The following is a 13,776-nucleotide window of genomic DNA, read 5'->3' as shown; positions in this document are numbered from 1 at the left end:
AAGTAAGATGTCAGACTCAGGTTGCAGGGGCACCTTGTCTTGCGATTTATGTTCTCCTCCTCCTCCTCCTCCTCCTCCTCCTCCTCCTCCTCCTCCTCCTCTTTCTGAGGTGGAGGAGAGCATGACATGTGGAGTACAGGCTTCTGTAAGATCTGGAACCAGAAGAGAGCAGGTGTCCTTTAGGCACACATATGATGCACCTCTTGGCCGAGTGGTTGTGAATCTTCTGGCCTGAGAGATGCTGGGGAGATGGGTCCCAGGAGGGAATCTGATCGCCAGCAGATGCTGAAGAAGGGGGGGGGGGCACTTTTTCGGACAGGGAGGGGGAGTCAAGGGACAGGGCTGGGGTAAGGGCAAGGGAGGACTAGTAATCCAAGTAACAGAGGCAAAGGATATATTGGAGGGAGTGTGTCAATTTTGGCGAGCCTCAGCTTAAGACAGGCTATCATTTGCGTTTTATTCTTTGATCTTTTCTCTTTTGTAAAGCCGAGCAATCCGGCGAGTGCGGGGAGTGGCGGTCAGCACAATTGACACACATATGGCTCCACACAGTGGGCTCCCCTGGCCAGTCACCACACAAAGGGTCGACCGAAAAGCTTGAAGACGTATGCCCAAATCCCAAGCACCGCATAGGTGGAGGGACATACGGCTTGACATCACATCTGTAGCACATTACCTTTACGTTCTCTGGGAGGGTATCTCCCTCAAAAGCCTGAAGCGAGCCGCCAGGATTGGTGCAGTTGTCTTTGCGACCCTTCTGCACGCGTCTAACACAATGAACGCCACGCTGCTCCAGATCAGCATGGAGTTCATCAGTTTGCAACATGAGATCCCTTTGAAATATTACTCCCTCATCAATATTCAGAGATTGGTGAAGACTGATAGACACCAGGACATTGCCAAGACAATCAGAGGCAAAAAAAGAAGCTATGATCGACAGGGAGCCCGACCATATCTTACTAACAAGGGAACCTCCCCATTGCACACCCCCCCCCCCCTCAGATTTAGTTATAAGTTGACACAGTGGATAGGCATTGAAAAACTGAACACAAATCAATCGAGAAAACAGGAAGTAGTTGTGTGGAACTATGAAAAAAAATAAGCAGAATATACAAAGTGAGTAGTTCATGTGTGATATAGGTAACATTAAGGAGAGCGTAAGCAGAGGAGCTCCGTGGTCCCGTGGTCAGCGTGAGCAGCTGCGAAATGAGGTTCAAATCTTCCCTCGAGTGAAAAATTTATTTTCGCAAAGTTATGATGTGTCCATTCGTTCAATGACGTCTCTGTTCACTGTAATAAGTTTAGTGTGTTTTGCGACCGCACTGCAAAACGGTGCAATTAGTACACGAAAGGACGTGCCTCTCCAATGGGAACCGAAAACATTTGATCGCAAGGTCACAGGTCAACCGATTCCTCCACAGGAAAACACGTCTGATATATTCTATACGACACTGGTGATATAATAATTGTCTGAAAATAAAAAATTGAACTCAAGGGAAGACTTGAAACCAGGACCTCTCATTCCACAGCTACTCACGCTAACCACGGGACCACGGCGTTCCTGAGCTCTCACTTCCCTTGACGTTGCAGATCTTGCACATGGACTACTCAGCTTGTATATTTTGCTTATTTTTTTCATAGTTTCACACAACTTCTTCCTGTTTCCTCGATAGATCTGTGTTCAGTTTTTCAAGGCCTATCCACTGTGCCAACTTATAACTAAATCTGATGGGGGTGCGATGGGGAGGTTCCCTTTAACAGACTCCACTTCATCCAACCTTTTCCTCGGTATTTTCCACGGAAAACAACGGCTTTGTGGCGGTGAATGTTTCCCCATCCGTCCTAGTACAGAGAAAGTAGTGGGGAAAGGGTTTCATCCCAAGATGGCGAGCCTGGCCCTCTCCCAATGGTGTAGACAGGTCATACAAAGCAGCATTCAAGGATCTTTCACCATTCGAAGAGACGGTCGTTTGAGAATGGCCAGATTTTTGTTGCTTGATACGCTTCATGCACCAAGCATCCGCCCTGATACCACCCACTCTGACCAGGGCTCTCCCCATGGGCGCCACCCAGCCACAGCAAGGGCCATCTGGCACAGCTGCCATTGCTGGGAGTTCCAGTGCTGCAAGAAGATAATCAACCGCTCGCTGCCATACATGGGGAGAGAACAGCTCAGGTATCAGTGTGATCCTGTCTTGTCAGAGGGCTCAGCAATATGTGTATGTAACAGCCTCACCACAGCGACTGGCTACATGTGCCGGTGACTTAGCACGGTCAAGGTGGCTACAATGTGGAAGGAAGAGGACGGTAGGAGAGGAATCCACACTGTAGATGCTAGGAAGGGAGTTCTTTCCCATATGAGACACTGAAAACAGGAAATTTTGAAACGGAGGTCAAACCACAAGTGGGGACCTGAACGCCAAAAAGGTTGAAAGAACAGGTAAAAGGAAGAAAATTGCAACCAATACAGGAAACCAGGTGGACAGCCAGGTCGACATAAATCAGAATACGGGAGATTAGGAGGTGGCAACGGGGAAGAAGCGAGGATAAGGAGGGAAGGGGCAGGGTAAAAGAAATGCAGCCAGGGAAAGAAGAATTGGCTGCAATAGCTCTGGGCTCAGTGTGCGCCATGCACGAAATAACCGTGAGCCCCGGGGGGGGGGGGGGGGGGGGGGACGACTTTGCTGACCTTGTTTGAGTTCGAAACTGCTTCCCGATCGTTTATAGCCTGTTTATGTCTCCAGCATTAAGAAACTAAACGTTAGGCAGAGAAATATACCTTGTATCACGACCCGACGTCCACAGAACGAAAGACCGCCAGGGACGCAAATATTGGGTAATTAAGCCTTAACTTTGATTTTGTCTTATCCCTTTAGTTGGCGCAGTTGTCTCGTGTGTCGTGGAGCATTTCTTTCTCCGTATTGAGAAGAAGGCTGGACAACGCAGAACGGATAAGCGCTGCAGGTCTATGGATCACCATTTTGGAAAGTGCCGAAGCAGAACGCAACCCCTGTTCATTCCGGCGATGCTTCAATACGCAAATTAGCGACATTTGATGCAAATTCCGTGCTTAACTTTTCACTTCCGACGTTCTTCTGAGTAGAGCTCCTTCAAGTTCTGTTTGCAGATCGGATACTTCACCCTCTGCAGCAGCCACTTCGCGCCTTACACACTGCGCATACTTCGGGTTCCGCACGCAGCTTTGACAGTTTACAGTGACGGCGCTGCAGGGGAAGACTCCATCAGACTTCGGGGTAAGACCTTGTCCGAGGGCGGCGGGCCCCCACAGCCGAACTTCGTGAGCCACCCGCAGCCAGCGCATTCACACTCTGAGGTACACTCCTCAATGAATTTAATAACCGTCAATATTTTCACTATCAGTTCGAGTCTGCCTGGCCACTACGAACGCCACAGTAGTTAAATTACATTCGAGGTATGAACGCAATCACTTATCGAGTTGCGGTTTTGAGTCAGTTAAAATTTGAAGTCTTGTAGAGCTCTACTTCACCTGCTTCCCGTTCCTGAACTTTTGTCAGCCGTAAGTCACTTCAGTTTTTTTTTGCCTTATGTTATTGTTGTATATGGAATAACTTACTAAATTACTTGGCAACTTCTTAACGGAATCCACTTGCGCTAATAAACTCAGGAATTTATCGGACCTTCGAAATCCCTTTCATAGCCAGTCATATCTGTGTACAAGAACGAAGGAAACTAAGTTATTACCCCTGCCAACTGCTGGGTCGAAAATTAGCGTTAATTAACTCCGCTGCGCACAGTTGAATTAGTACAGTTCACAGGGAGGAGATAACCAGCGTCATTCTCACTGATAGCGAGAAAGGTTATTCGAAACCTAACGATAAGGTTTCACAGTTCGTTACGGTGAGTCACTAACACAGTGAACAGTCATCCTCACTCTGCATCCATCCGTTTGGCTTCTGTCCATCTGTCTATTGGAAGAAGCGTATCCAGATGGAACAAGACCTAAGAAAGATACTGAACTCTTGAGTGAACAGGCTACAACAGGAGTTTGCAAAAACAGACAATGTCTTATGGGATAACAGCAATCAGTGATTTTATAATGTTGCTTAAAATCCGTCTTGATTGCAAAAAGACGGATTTTAAGCAACATTATACAACAGGAGTTTAGTGGAATACGTTGACAGCGTAATAGGACCATCCACTTCACATGAAATTCATTCCACGGAACTAGCAGCATATGGCTACCGTAAACCGCTGGACAGTGTGCCCGTGGTGATTACAAACGAACATTCCGGGATGAAGGATTCATCTGAAATTGGAGGTAGGGAACCCTTGGGTCTGGAAATGGTCATTCTCAAAAATACAAGCGATAATTATCAAATTTTGCGTTCGTCTGCTATCGGTAATAAAAGCCAAACAGCCTTTTCTCAAATTTGTTCAGTTCCACATCTTGCTCGAGGTGCCAGATTTACGATTGTTTAAAATGGTGTATCAACTTGTATGCAGGCACATGTCCCACAAATTTCTGTACTCATGTAAACATTTTTCACAGGCAGAGAGGATTTTTCACTATCACAAGAATAAGAAAGTGGGGGTTAAATATCAGTCCACGAAACACCGCCTCCCACGCTTTGTCGGGTTACCGTACAGTAGAATTTCAGCAGCTGCGTACATAAATTTATCGCAGTTTGCGACGAATTATTCGGAGGTTTTCGAATTCCAGTGGAACAGATATGCATCATCAACCTGCCTCCGTAAATTTCACTCAGTCTGTCTTGGATTTGGGCACTTCAGTAAGACCATTTCCTTATGCTTACAAGCTCGTGCAGACACCACGCAGGTAACCCTTTTTTCCCGCTGCAGAGCAGGGCAGGCCTACATTTCGACACTGTCTCAGTGTAGCTGCAGCTACGACCTCCGTGCTTGGAAGCGATTGCTCGGAGGGGTGCTTACTTCTGATCCCGTATCGACTGCAAGTAGAAGAAGCTGAAGATCTTCGTGTACGGCACCAGGTTCCATGCTTGAGTCGCTTGGATGTCAGGAGTCCCGAAGTCCACGACAATGAAGCCCACGTTATCGAAAGGAAATCTTGCTACGCACTCATTAATCATCTCTTGTCTCCCGTCGCCTGCGACGATGAAAACATCTTGCGGCATTCGCGGCAACAGGTCGAGACACATGGTCTCTCCAGTGGCACAACCAATGACCAGCGCGTTCTTAGACGGCGCGGACCAGCTCAGACGCGGCCACACCTCATCCAGCAGCGTCTGAACTAGCTGCCTCTCCAGAACGCTGGACTGCTGATGCTGGAGACCTTCCATGACTACCTGAAAACATGTCATTTATGGCAATAATTCTAACATTTCATCTATATAGCTTATGCTCTAGAAACTATATTAATGAGTAATCCTGTGTTGTGAGACACTACGTTTGGTTGGTTTAAAAGAGGGGCGAGGGACCAAACTGCTAGGTCATCGGTCTCTCGTTCCGATTAAAAAACACAAGGGTGGAAGTAGAATAATCAAAAACATCTGGAAGAAAGGAGAAAACCACAATAATGATAGAAGGGCAACAACCACTAAAATAGACCAAATCTGACAAGGAAACCACAGACACGTGAGAAACATGAGATCAAAACAAGGGGGAAGATTACCATGGCTGGCTGACAATAAGAATGAAAAGGATAAAAAGAAGACAGCCACTCTGCAACACAAACCTCCACCCTAAAGCACTAGGGTGGAGGACACGGAGGAACAAAGGAAGTGCGATAAAAAAGATCAAACGATAAAACCCAACCTCACGAATGAAAGGCAAAACTAAAGCTGTTCTTGAGGCACTGTCGCCCATCGTCGAAGGTAGGGTGCTGGGAAAGTTGAAAGTCTGCCTCAGAGTGACTAAAAGTGGTCAGTCCAGCAAGAGGTGAACGACCATCACTGGTGAGCCACATCGAAACTGAGGTGGGCTCTGACTGGGGGAGATAACCATGTATTAGCCACGGAGGGCCAATGCAGGGCTGGCAGAGTAGAACTGATTCCCTGCAAGAGGATGACATGGAAGACTTCCTCACATCCTTAGTCTTCTTAATCACACAGTTTGTTGTGCGCACTGTTATGCCATTCCATCTCCCAAAGTCTAAAAACCCTGGAGCGTAAGACAGAACACAGGTCAGTTGCGGAGATGCCCATCTCCGGAAGCGGTTTCCGAGTAGCCTGTTTGGCCAGCCTGTCAGCAAGTTCCCTGCCTGGGATTCCGACATGACCTGGGGTCAGAAAAACACCACTGAACGACGGGACCGTTAGAGGGCATAGATGGACTCTTGGATGGTCGCCACCAAGGGAAAACGAAGGGGAGCCCTGGTCGATAGCTTGTAGGCTGATGAAGGAGTCAGCACACAGAAGAAACGACTCCCAGGGCATGAACGGATGTGTTCAAAAGCACGATATATGGCCGCCAGCTCTGCAATGAAAACACTGCAGCCATCTGGCAAGGAATGCTGTTCAGTATGTCCTCCACGAATATATGCAAAGCCTACGTGACCATTAGCCATCGAGAGGTCGCTGTAAACCACTTCATGGCCCCAGTCTAGTACATATCGAGAATGGAGAGCCGCAGGGTTAACCGAGTCCATAGGGCCATGCGAAAGGTCCAGAAAAATATGCAGCCATCGAGGTGTACGTGATTGAACTTCGAGGAGAGGTAACAGGAAGGACTCCAGACAGAAGAGACCAGACGCTAACCGCAATCTTAAGCATAAGCCCTGACCTGGGTCGCCGATGCGGGTGATGAACAGCCGTAGTTGGGGAAAGGAGACTAGTTCGGATGCACAGGAGAACAACGTAACTGGTGAGCAGTTGTGCACGCCTAACCTGCAATGGAGAGACTCCGGCCTCCACCAGGACACTGTCAGACTCGTTCTGAAAGCTCTTGTTGCTAGGCGAACGCCACAGTGGTGCGCTGGGTCGAGTAAACAATGCTGAGAGAGCCACCTAAACGGAAACAAGTCTCCCGAAGTCAAGGCGGCATTGAACTAGGGCTCTGTAGAGCTGCAGCAGCGTAGAGCTATCTGCACCATAGTTGGTGTTGCTCATGCAGTGGAGGGCATTCAGGTGCTGCCAGCACTTCCGCTTAAGCTGATGAAGGTGAGATAGTGAAGTGAATCGGGTGCCTAAAATCTGTCCCAAGAATCGATATGTCTCCACTACAGTGAGCAGATCATTAAGGTAAAGTTCTGGATGGACGGAGCGACGCCAACAAATACACGACACGTCTTCGCGACTGAAAACTTGAAGCTGTGCGCTAGAGCCGATGACTGCGCCTTGTGAATGGCTCCTTGTAGGCGCCTCTCAGCAACTCCAGAACTGGAGGAGCAGTACGAAATGCACGTGTCATCCGTATACAGGTCAGACCGACGGCCCTACAGCTGCTGCTAGACCGGCAATAGCGACTAAAAACAGACACAAACTCAATATGCCGTTTTCTAAATACAGGGGGAACTACAGCAGACAAAGACTGACACGGAAAGTACAGAGTTACAAAGTTGTGGATAAAAATCGGAACGGGTCCTGAGACACCACTCATACAGTGTGGCAAGGATACAATGCCACCACATCATGTCGTATGCTTTACAGAAGTCAAAAAGGTAGCAACCAAGTGTTGGCGTCTGGAAAAGGCTGTTCGGATGGCAGACTGGAGGAAAACTAGATTATCAGTAGTAGAGTGGCCCTGGCGGAAGCCGCCCTGACATGGAGCCAGTGGGCTACGTGACTCTAGGACCCATCCGAACCGCCGACACATCATACGTTCCAGCAGCTCACAAAGGAAGATGGTGAGGCTCAAGGGCCGATAGCTATCTACATCAAGCGGGTTTTTACCCTGTTTGAGATCCGGAATGATGGTATTCTCCCACCATTGTAATGGAAAGACACTATCACATCAGAACTGGTTGAAGATGAGAAGATATCGCTTGTAATCAGACGAGAGATGTTTGACCATCTGGTCCAAACTGGCCCAGGAGCTGTGTCGGGGCAAAGTGCATGGGCGCTAAGGAGCTTCCGCTATGTAAATGGGGCGTTGTAGGATTCACTGTGGCGTATAGTGAACGAGAGGACTTCCACTCCACCGTCTGAGGGTGTGTGAGGCCGGCGAGGTGGGGGGGGGGGGTTAGTTCTCCAACGCAGATGCTCGAGCATAGTGCTCAGCAAAGCGCTCGGCAGTCACGTTTGCGTCGGTAGATAACACGCCATTGATGTCAATGCCAGGGACACCTGTTGGGGTCTGGTACCCAAAAAGACGTCTGATCTTCATCCGACATGGAAGGTGACGTATGGAACCCAATGGTCAAGACTTCTCTCCAAACACTGTTTCCGTCGTTTTATAAGCTGGCGAACGCGGGCACGGAGCTGCTTAAAGGCTATTAGGTGCTCTAGGGAAGGTTTCCGCTTATGTCGCTGTACAACTCGCCAACGCTCTTTAATTGCCTCAGCGACTTCTGGCACCCACCAAGGGACTGTCTGGGGCACCCTGAAGGACGAGCGATCGCGTTTTCCGCTGCAGAAACGATCGTTTTAGTGACCTGCTCAACGACAACATCGATGACGCAATGAAGGAGATTCAGCCGTGACAGAAGGCTTCCCAGTCTGCCTTGTTTAAGGTTCATCTAGGTAGGTGTCCGTGGGCGTAATGCCGTGGGAGTGACAGGAAGATGGGAAAGTGGTCACTACCTCACATGTCATTTGCTCTCCAGTGGATAGATGGTAGAAGGCCATGACTGCAATCTGAGGGATCAATGACCGAATATGTGCCCTCTCCCACACTGAAATGCGTGGGGCACTTGTATTTAAGAGGCAGAGGTCGAGTTAGTAAACTTTCGACCTCCCTCCCTCGGCTAGTAAGCATGGCGCCACCTACAGGTGGTTATGAGCGTTAAAATCTCCCAAAAGTAGGAAGCGCTTAGGGACTTGATCGATCAGTGCAGCAAACACATTCAGGGGTACTGCACTATCTGGAGGAAGATATACATTGCAGACATTTCCTGTGTCGTCTTTATCCTGACAGCCACAGCTTTAAGAGGGGTTTGGAGGGCCATATACTGAGTTCAGGACATATAAACTCCACCTGTCACTATTATATTGGCTACAGTTCCAGTAATATCCCTTACATCCACAGAGGGTAGAGGTCCGCATTGTGAGGAATCAGATTTCCTGGAGGGCAATGCATAAAGCAGGTGTGAAGTGTGACAGTTGCTGTAGCTCATCCAGGTGGTGGGAAAATCCGCTGCAATTCCACTGGAGGATTACGTGCTGGTTAGCCTGGGAAGGCATGAAACGATGAGCAGCCTACACCTCAGTCACCTGCTGCCACCAGATGAATAACTGTGCTATCGACATCCATTGTGAGAGCGCCAGCGATATCTAGTTCCTCAGTGGACGCCATCTCCACCTCATCCTCAGACAGCTTGTAGATGATATAATTGAGTAGGCTTCCGCGGCCAGAGTCAGTCGACATAAAAGTACCAAACCCAGAAAACTTTTGTGTCAGCTTGTAGATAGTTGTGGTATGGGTGCCACGGCAGTGCATTGGTTCTTGGGGTCTTTCTTTTCATATTACTCTCGCTGCTCCTTACATTTGTCCAGCTGGGAGGGCTTCACTGATTCAGTCTCAGTAACCGAGGACCATAAAGTCCTACGACCAGCCACCAGTGGTTGCTTCAGCCCCTGGTGGGTGTAAGCTTTGCCACTGGTAGGAACCTGGGAAGGGAGTGACCCAAGGGATCCCTTCCTGGTGAGGATAGCTAAAGAAAACTTACCCTTCTCCAGCTGAGATGTGGGGACTGACATCCCTGATATGGTGGAGGGGGGGTGCTCCTTAAGTAGGTTGTGTAGGAGCAACAGAAGTGCCCCTCCCCCTCACAATCACAGGGGCAGGTGGAGTCTGGCAGCTCAGACCCAACTGTACGCAGCAGAATGGAAGATGGTAGAACTTGTCGTAGCAGCAGCGTAGGTTTCCATCATATGCAAAGGATGTAGCTTCTCATTTTCTCTTAGCCTCACTGTGTAAGTCATTCGCTCCATGGTCTTTTATTCCATTAATTTTTTTGTCTCTTTGGAGAATCCTGCAGTACGCTGCGCAAGGGGAATGGTTCTTTCTGCAGTTGACAGATGGGAGATGAGGCACAGGGAGTATTGGAATGTAAAGGACGTCCACAATCCCGACAGGTGATGCTGGAATTACAGTGGGAAGAGAGATGGCTGAACTACCAGCACTTAAGGCACAGCATTGGGGGAGGGATATAAAGCTTTACGTTACAGTGTAGACCATCGCCTTGACCTCCTTGGGTAATGTGTCATCCTCTAAGGCCAAGATGAAGGCACTGGTGGCGAGCTGATTATCCCTCCGACCACAGAGAACGCGCCAGACGAAATTTACACCTCGCCGCTCTTAATTGGCATGCAACTCATCGTCAGACTGCAAAAGATGGTCCCTGTAAGAAATGATACCCAGGACCATATGTAAGCTCTTATGGGGCATAATGGAAACAAACATCCAAGCTTATCACAGGCGAGTAGTGTCCATGACTGGACAGAGGATGCTGTTTTGATCAAGACCGACACTGACCGCATTTTGCACAAGCCCTCCACCTCCCCAAACTTTTCCTGTGAATGCTCGACAAAAAACTGATTTTTCATTAACAAGAAAGATTCCCAATTAATCCTCATACATACGAGGTGCCAGGGTGAGAGCTTTGCTACAATTCTTATCCTGGCGTTTCTCCCATGGTAAGTCGGGGGGGGGGGGGATAATTTTGGGTCGTATTTCTTAGCACTGAAGTTAGACTGACCGCTTAGAGACTGCTGGTGTTTGACCACCAGCAAGAGATTACATACTACACATCATGGCTTGCATCTGCCCTGATTCCATGGTCTCCTATGATGGGGCCTCCCCATGGGCGCCATCCAGCCACAGCAAAGGCCACCCAGCAGGATGGCCACTGCTGGGAGTCATGCCCAGGAGGATGAGCATCTACTCCTTGGCACATGTGGGGAGGTAATGGCGCAGATATCAGCACAGCGATCCTTGTGTGGTCAGGGGGCTACGAACAGGGTACAGGGCAGCTCCACCACAACAGAATGGCTAGCGTGCTGGCTATTAGGCACAAACAAGCTAAGAAGTCCATTATTGTCGACAGCACAGAAAGCAATACTGTACCGAGGATGGAGGAAAAGGCACCCAGGAGGGCCAGGTGGGTGACCTCGCCCAACAGCTGGAGAATGACAAAGTGCAGATCCATGTCAATGAAGGATACGAGAGGTCTTAGGGGGGTAAGGGGGAGGGGAAGGGGTTATTACACTTTTCTGTCTGTGTCAATTGTTACAAATGATTTGGTACAGCAGTCCGAGAGAACGATGCCATAGCCTACAAATAGAAGCAACTAAAGTGTGAAAGTAGCCTGTGGTGATCTTGACTAATAAACGCACGTTTAGGATCTAAGGTCCAGTGAGCCTTAAACTGCAGCCTAATCACTGTTCTAAGCTTTTTCTTTTATGACATTGACATTTAATGCAGAAACCATTCAGAGACATACTGCTGAAATAACAATAGGTTGGTTGGGGTTGAAGGGACCAAACAGCAACGTCATCGGTCCCTTCTTTCAAATGTGGTCCATTTAGACAGTTTGACGTCTCAGAAAAGTCAGAACGATAAAAGGCAAAAGGCTAAAAACGTAGAAGTGAAGTCGTGTCATCAATGGTAAAAACAAAATGAGGGAAGTCAGGAAGACAGTAACCCCAAGGCTATGCTAGAGGCAGGAAATATCCACCTCTGATGCAGTAGAGGCAAGACCACCTGCTATTTAAAAGCGTTCAACCGCTAGAATGTGTAAGTTTTTATTGGAAAAGAAGACTAACCAATCCTAAAAAGTGAAAAAACTGATGAGAACGGAAAGAAGAGGATCTTGGCCCGAGAGGGGATTGGGAATCTCCAAACACAGCTTACAGTGGGAGACAACCCCACCATCACCGTCCTGCCAACACCAGAGTAAGTTTAAGAACCTTAAAACTGAGAATAAAACTCACTTTCACAGAGTAAACTGAGAACCAGTTCGACCATCCGGGAATCGTCAGACAACATTAAAGGTAAAGTGCAGGGAAGTCTGTACTTAGTACGCAGAGCCAAAAGGGAGCATTCCACCAAAATGTGGGTTACTGCCTGGAAGGCTCCACAACCACAAAGTGTGGGCATCTCATTACGCATAAGAAAACCATGGGTCAGCTTCGTATGGCCAATGCAGAGACGCCACAGGGTGGTTGAGGCCTTTCGGGAGAGGTGGAAGGAGGAACACCATGAGACTGGTGTCACCTTAATACTACGAAGTTTATTAGATAGGGAGGTAGCCTCCCAAGAGTAGGCCCATGATTGTGCGTAGTGGGATTTTATGTGAAGCCATAAATCCACTGCAGGAGGGGTTACAAAGGAGGGTTAAAGTGATTGCTCCCCCATTCGAACTATCAGCAAGCTCATTACCGGGGATAACCACATGGCCCGTGACCCAAAGGAAATCAACGGAACAAGCAGCATGGTGGAGATCAGCGAGATGGTCATGGATGGCAGACCAAGGGATGGTGCGTAAAACATCGGTCAATAGCCAGAAGGCCACTCATTGAGTCCATACATAACAAAACTCATGCGTTGCGACTGTTTAATAAAGGGAAGAGCCTTGGAAATTGCCATCAATTCCACAGTAAACACCCCACATGTAGGTGGCAGCAGATGATTTTCCGTTCCAACAGAGGACGTGAAGGCTTATCCCACATGATCAGCAGATTTAGAGCCATCAGTGTAAAAAACAGCATCCTGAAACTCAAAATCCGGCGGAAAAAGGAATGGAACACCATAGGGGGGGGATGGAATCTTTCGGACCTCGGCGGAGATCCATCCCAATTCGAGGCTGATGAACTAACCAAGGAAGGGGGAGGGGGTGGCGGGGAAGGAGGGAGCGAAGAAGACAGGACAATGAAGCAAGCTGAAAATCATGGCAAAGATACACAAGGCGGAGCCCAACCGGTAAACCCATCTGAGGGTGGGAATCAGGTGGGTGACGTCCATGGCCTTGGAACAGGATACAATAGGAAGGGTGAGTGGGAGACGAATGGAGAGCGAGTGCATAAGACACCAGGAGCTGGGAAAGCTTCAATTCAGGAGACTATGAACAGGGCTAGTAGGGAAGGCACCAGTGGCCAAACGAATACCACGATGGTTGACTGGATCCAGCACGTGCAGTGTGGAAGGAGCAGCCGAACCATAAACTTGACAACCATAGTCCAAGCGAGACAGAACTAGAGCACGATAAAGACGGAGAAGGAGGGAGCAGTCCGCAACCCGAGAGGAATGGGCAAGGAAGCAGAGGACTGAGTCTACGGAAACATCCTACCTTCAGAAGTCTGATATGGGACACCCAAGTGAGCTTGTTGACGAAAAGAAAAACCAGGAAACAAAACCGTGGGACCACAGCCAAACGTTGTGCATCGAGATACAGCTCTGGATTAGGGTGGATCTTAGTACAGCAACAGGAGTGGACCACCCACGATTTTAAAGGAGAGAATTGAAACCAATGTGAGAGTGTCCATGCAGAGGCACGCCATATAGCTCCCAGGAGCTGCCACTCTGCAGAGTCCATCCAAGAGGAACTAACCCAAATGCAGAAATCCACATACAAGGCATGGGCCACCAAAGGACCGACAGAGACCACAAGTCCATCGGTAGGACACTCAAGACAGAACCCTGTGGGATTCCCTTCTCCTG

At 48.7% G+C, this 13,776-nt stretch overlaps 1 protein-coding gene across 1 annotated transcript in view; it reads right to left on the bottom strand.

Annotated features, from left to right (window-relative positions):
- LOC126188170 (juvenile hormone acid O-methyltransferase-like) overlaps positions 1-13,776 on the bottom strand; it is a 137,456-nt gene that overhangs the window by 70,217 nt on the left and 53,463 nt on the right. Inside the window, exon 2 of the mRNA XM_049929685.1 lies at positions 4,933-5,306. Within this exon, the coding sequence (XP_049785642.1) occupies positions 4,933-5,300 (368 nt within the window). The 5' untranslated portion in view covers positions 5,301-5,306. The remainder of the gene's footprint in view (positions 1-4,932; positions 5,307-13,776) is intronic.

Source organism: Schistocerca cancellata, chromosome 5 (genome assembly GCF_023864275.1).
Source record: "Schistocerca cancellata isolate TAMUIC-IGC-003103 chromosome 5, iqSchCanc2.1, whole genome shotgun sequence".
NCBI lineage: Eukaryota > Metazoa > Arthropoda > Insecta > Orthoptera > Acrididae > Schistocerca > Schistocerca cancellata.
This window is presented reverse-complemented; position numbering and strand designations above follow the sequence as displayed.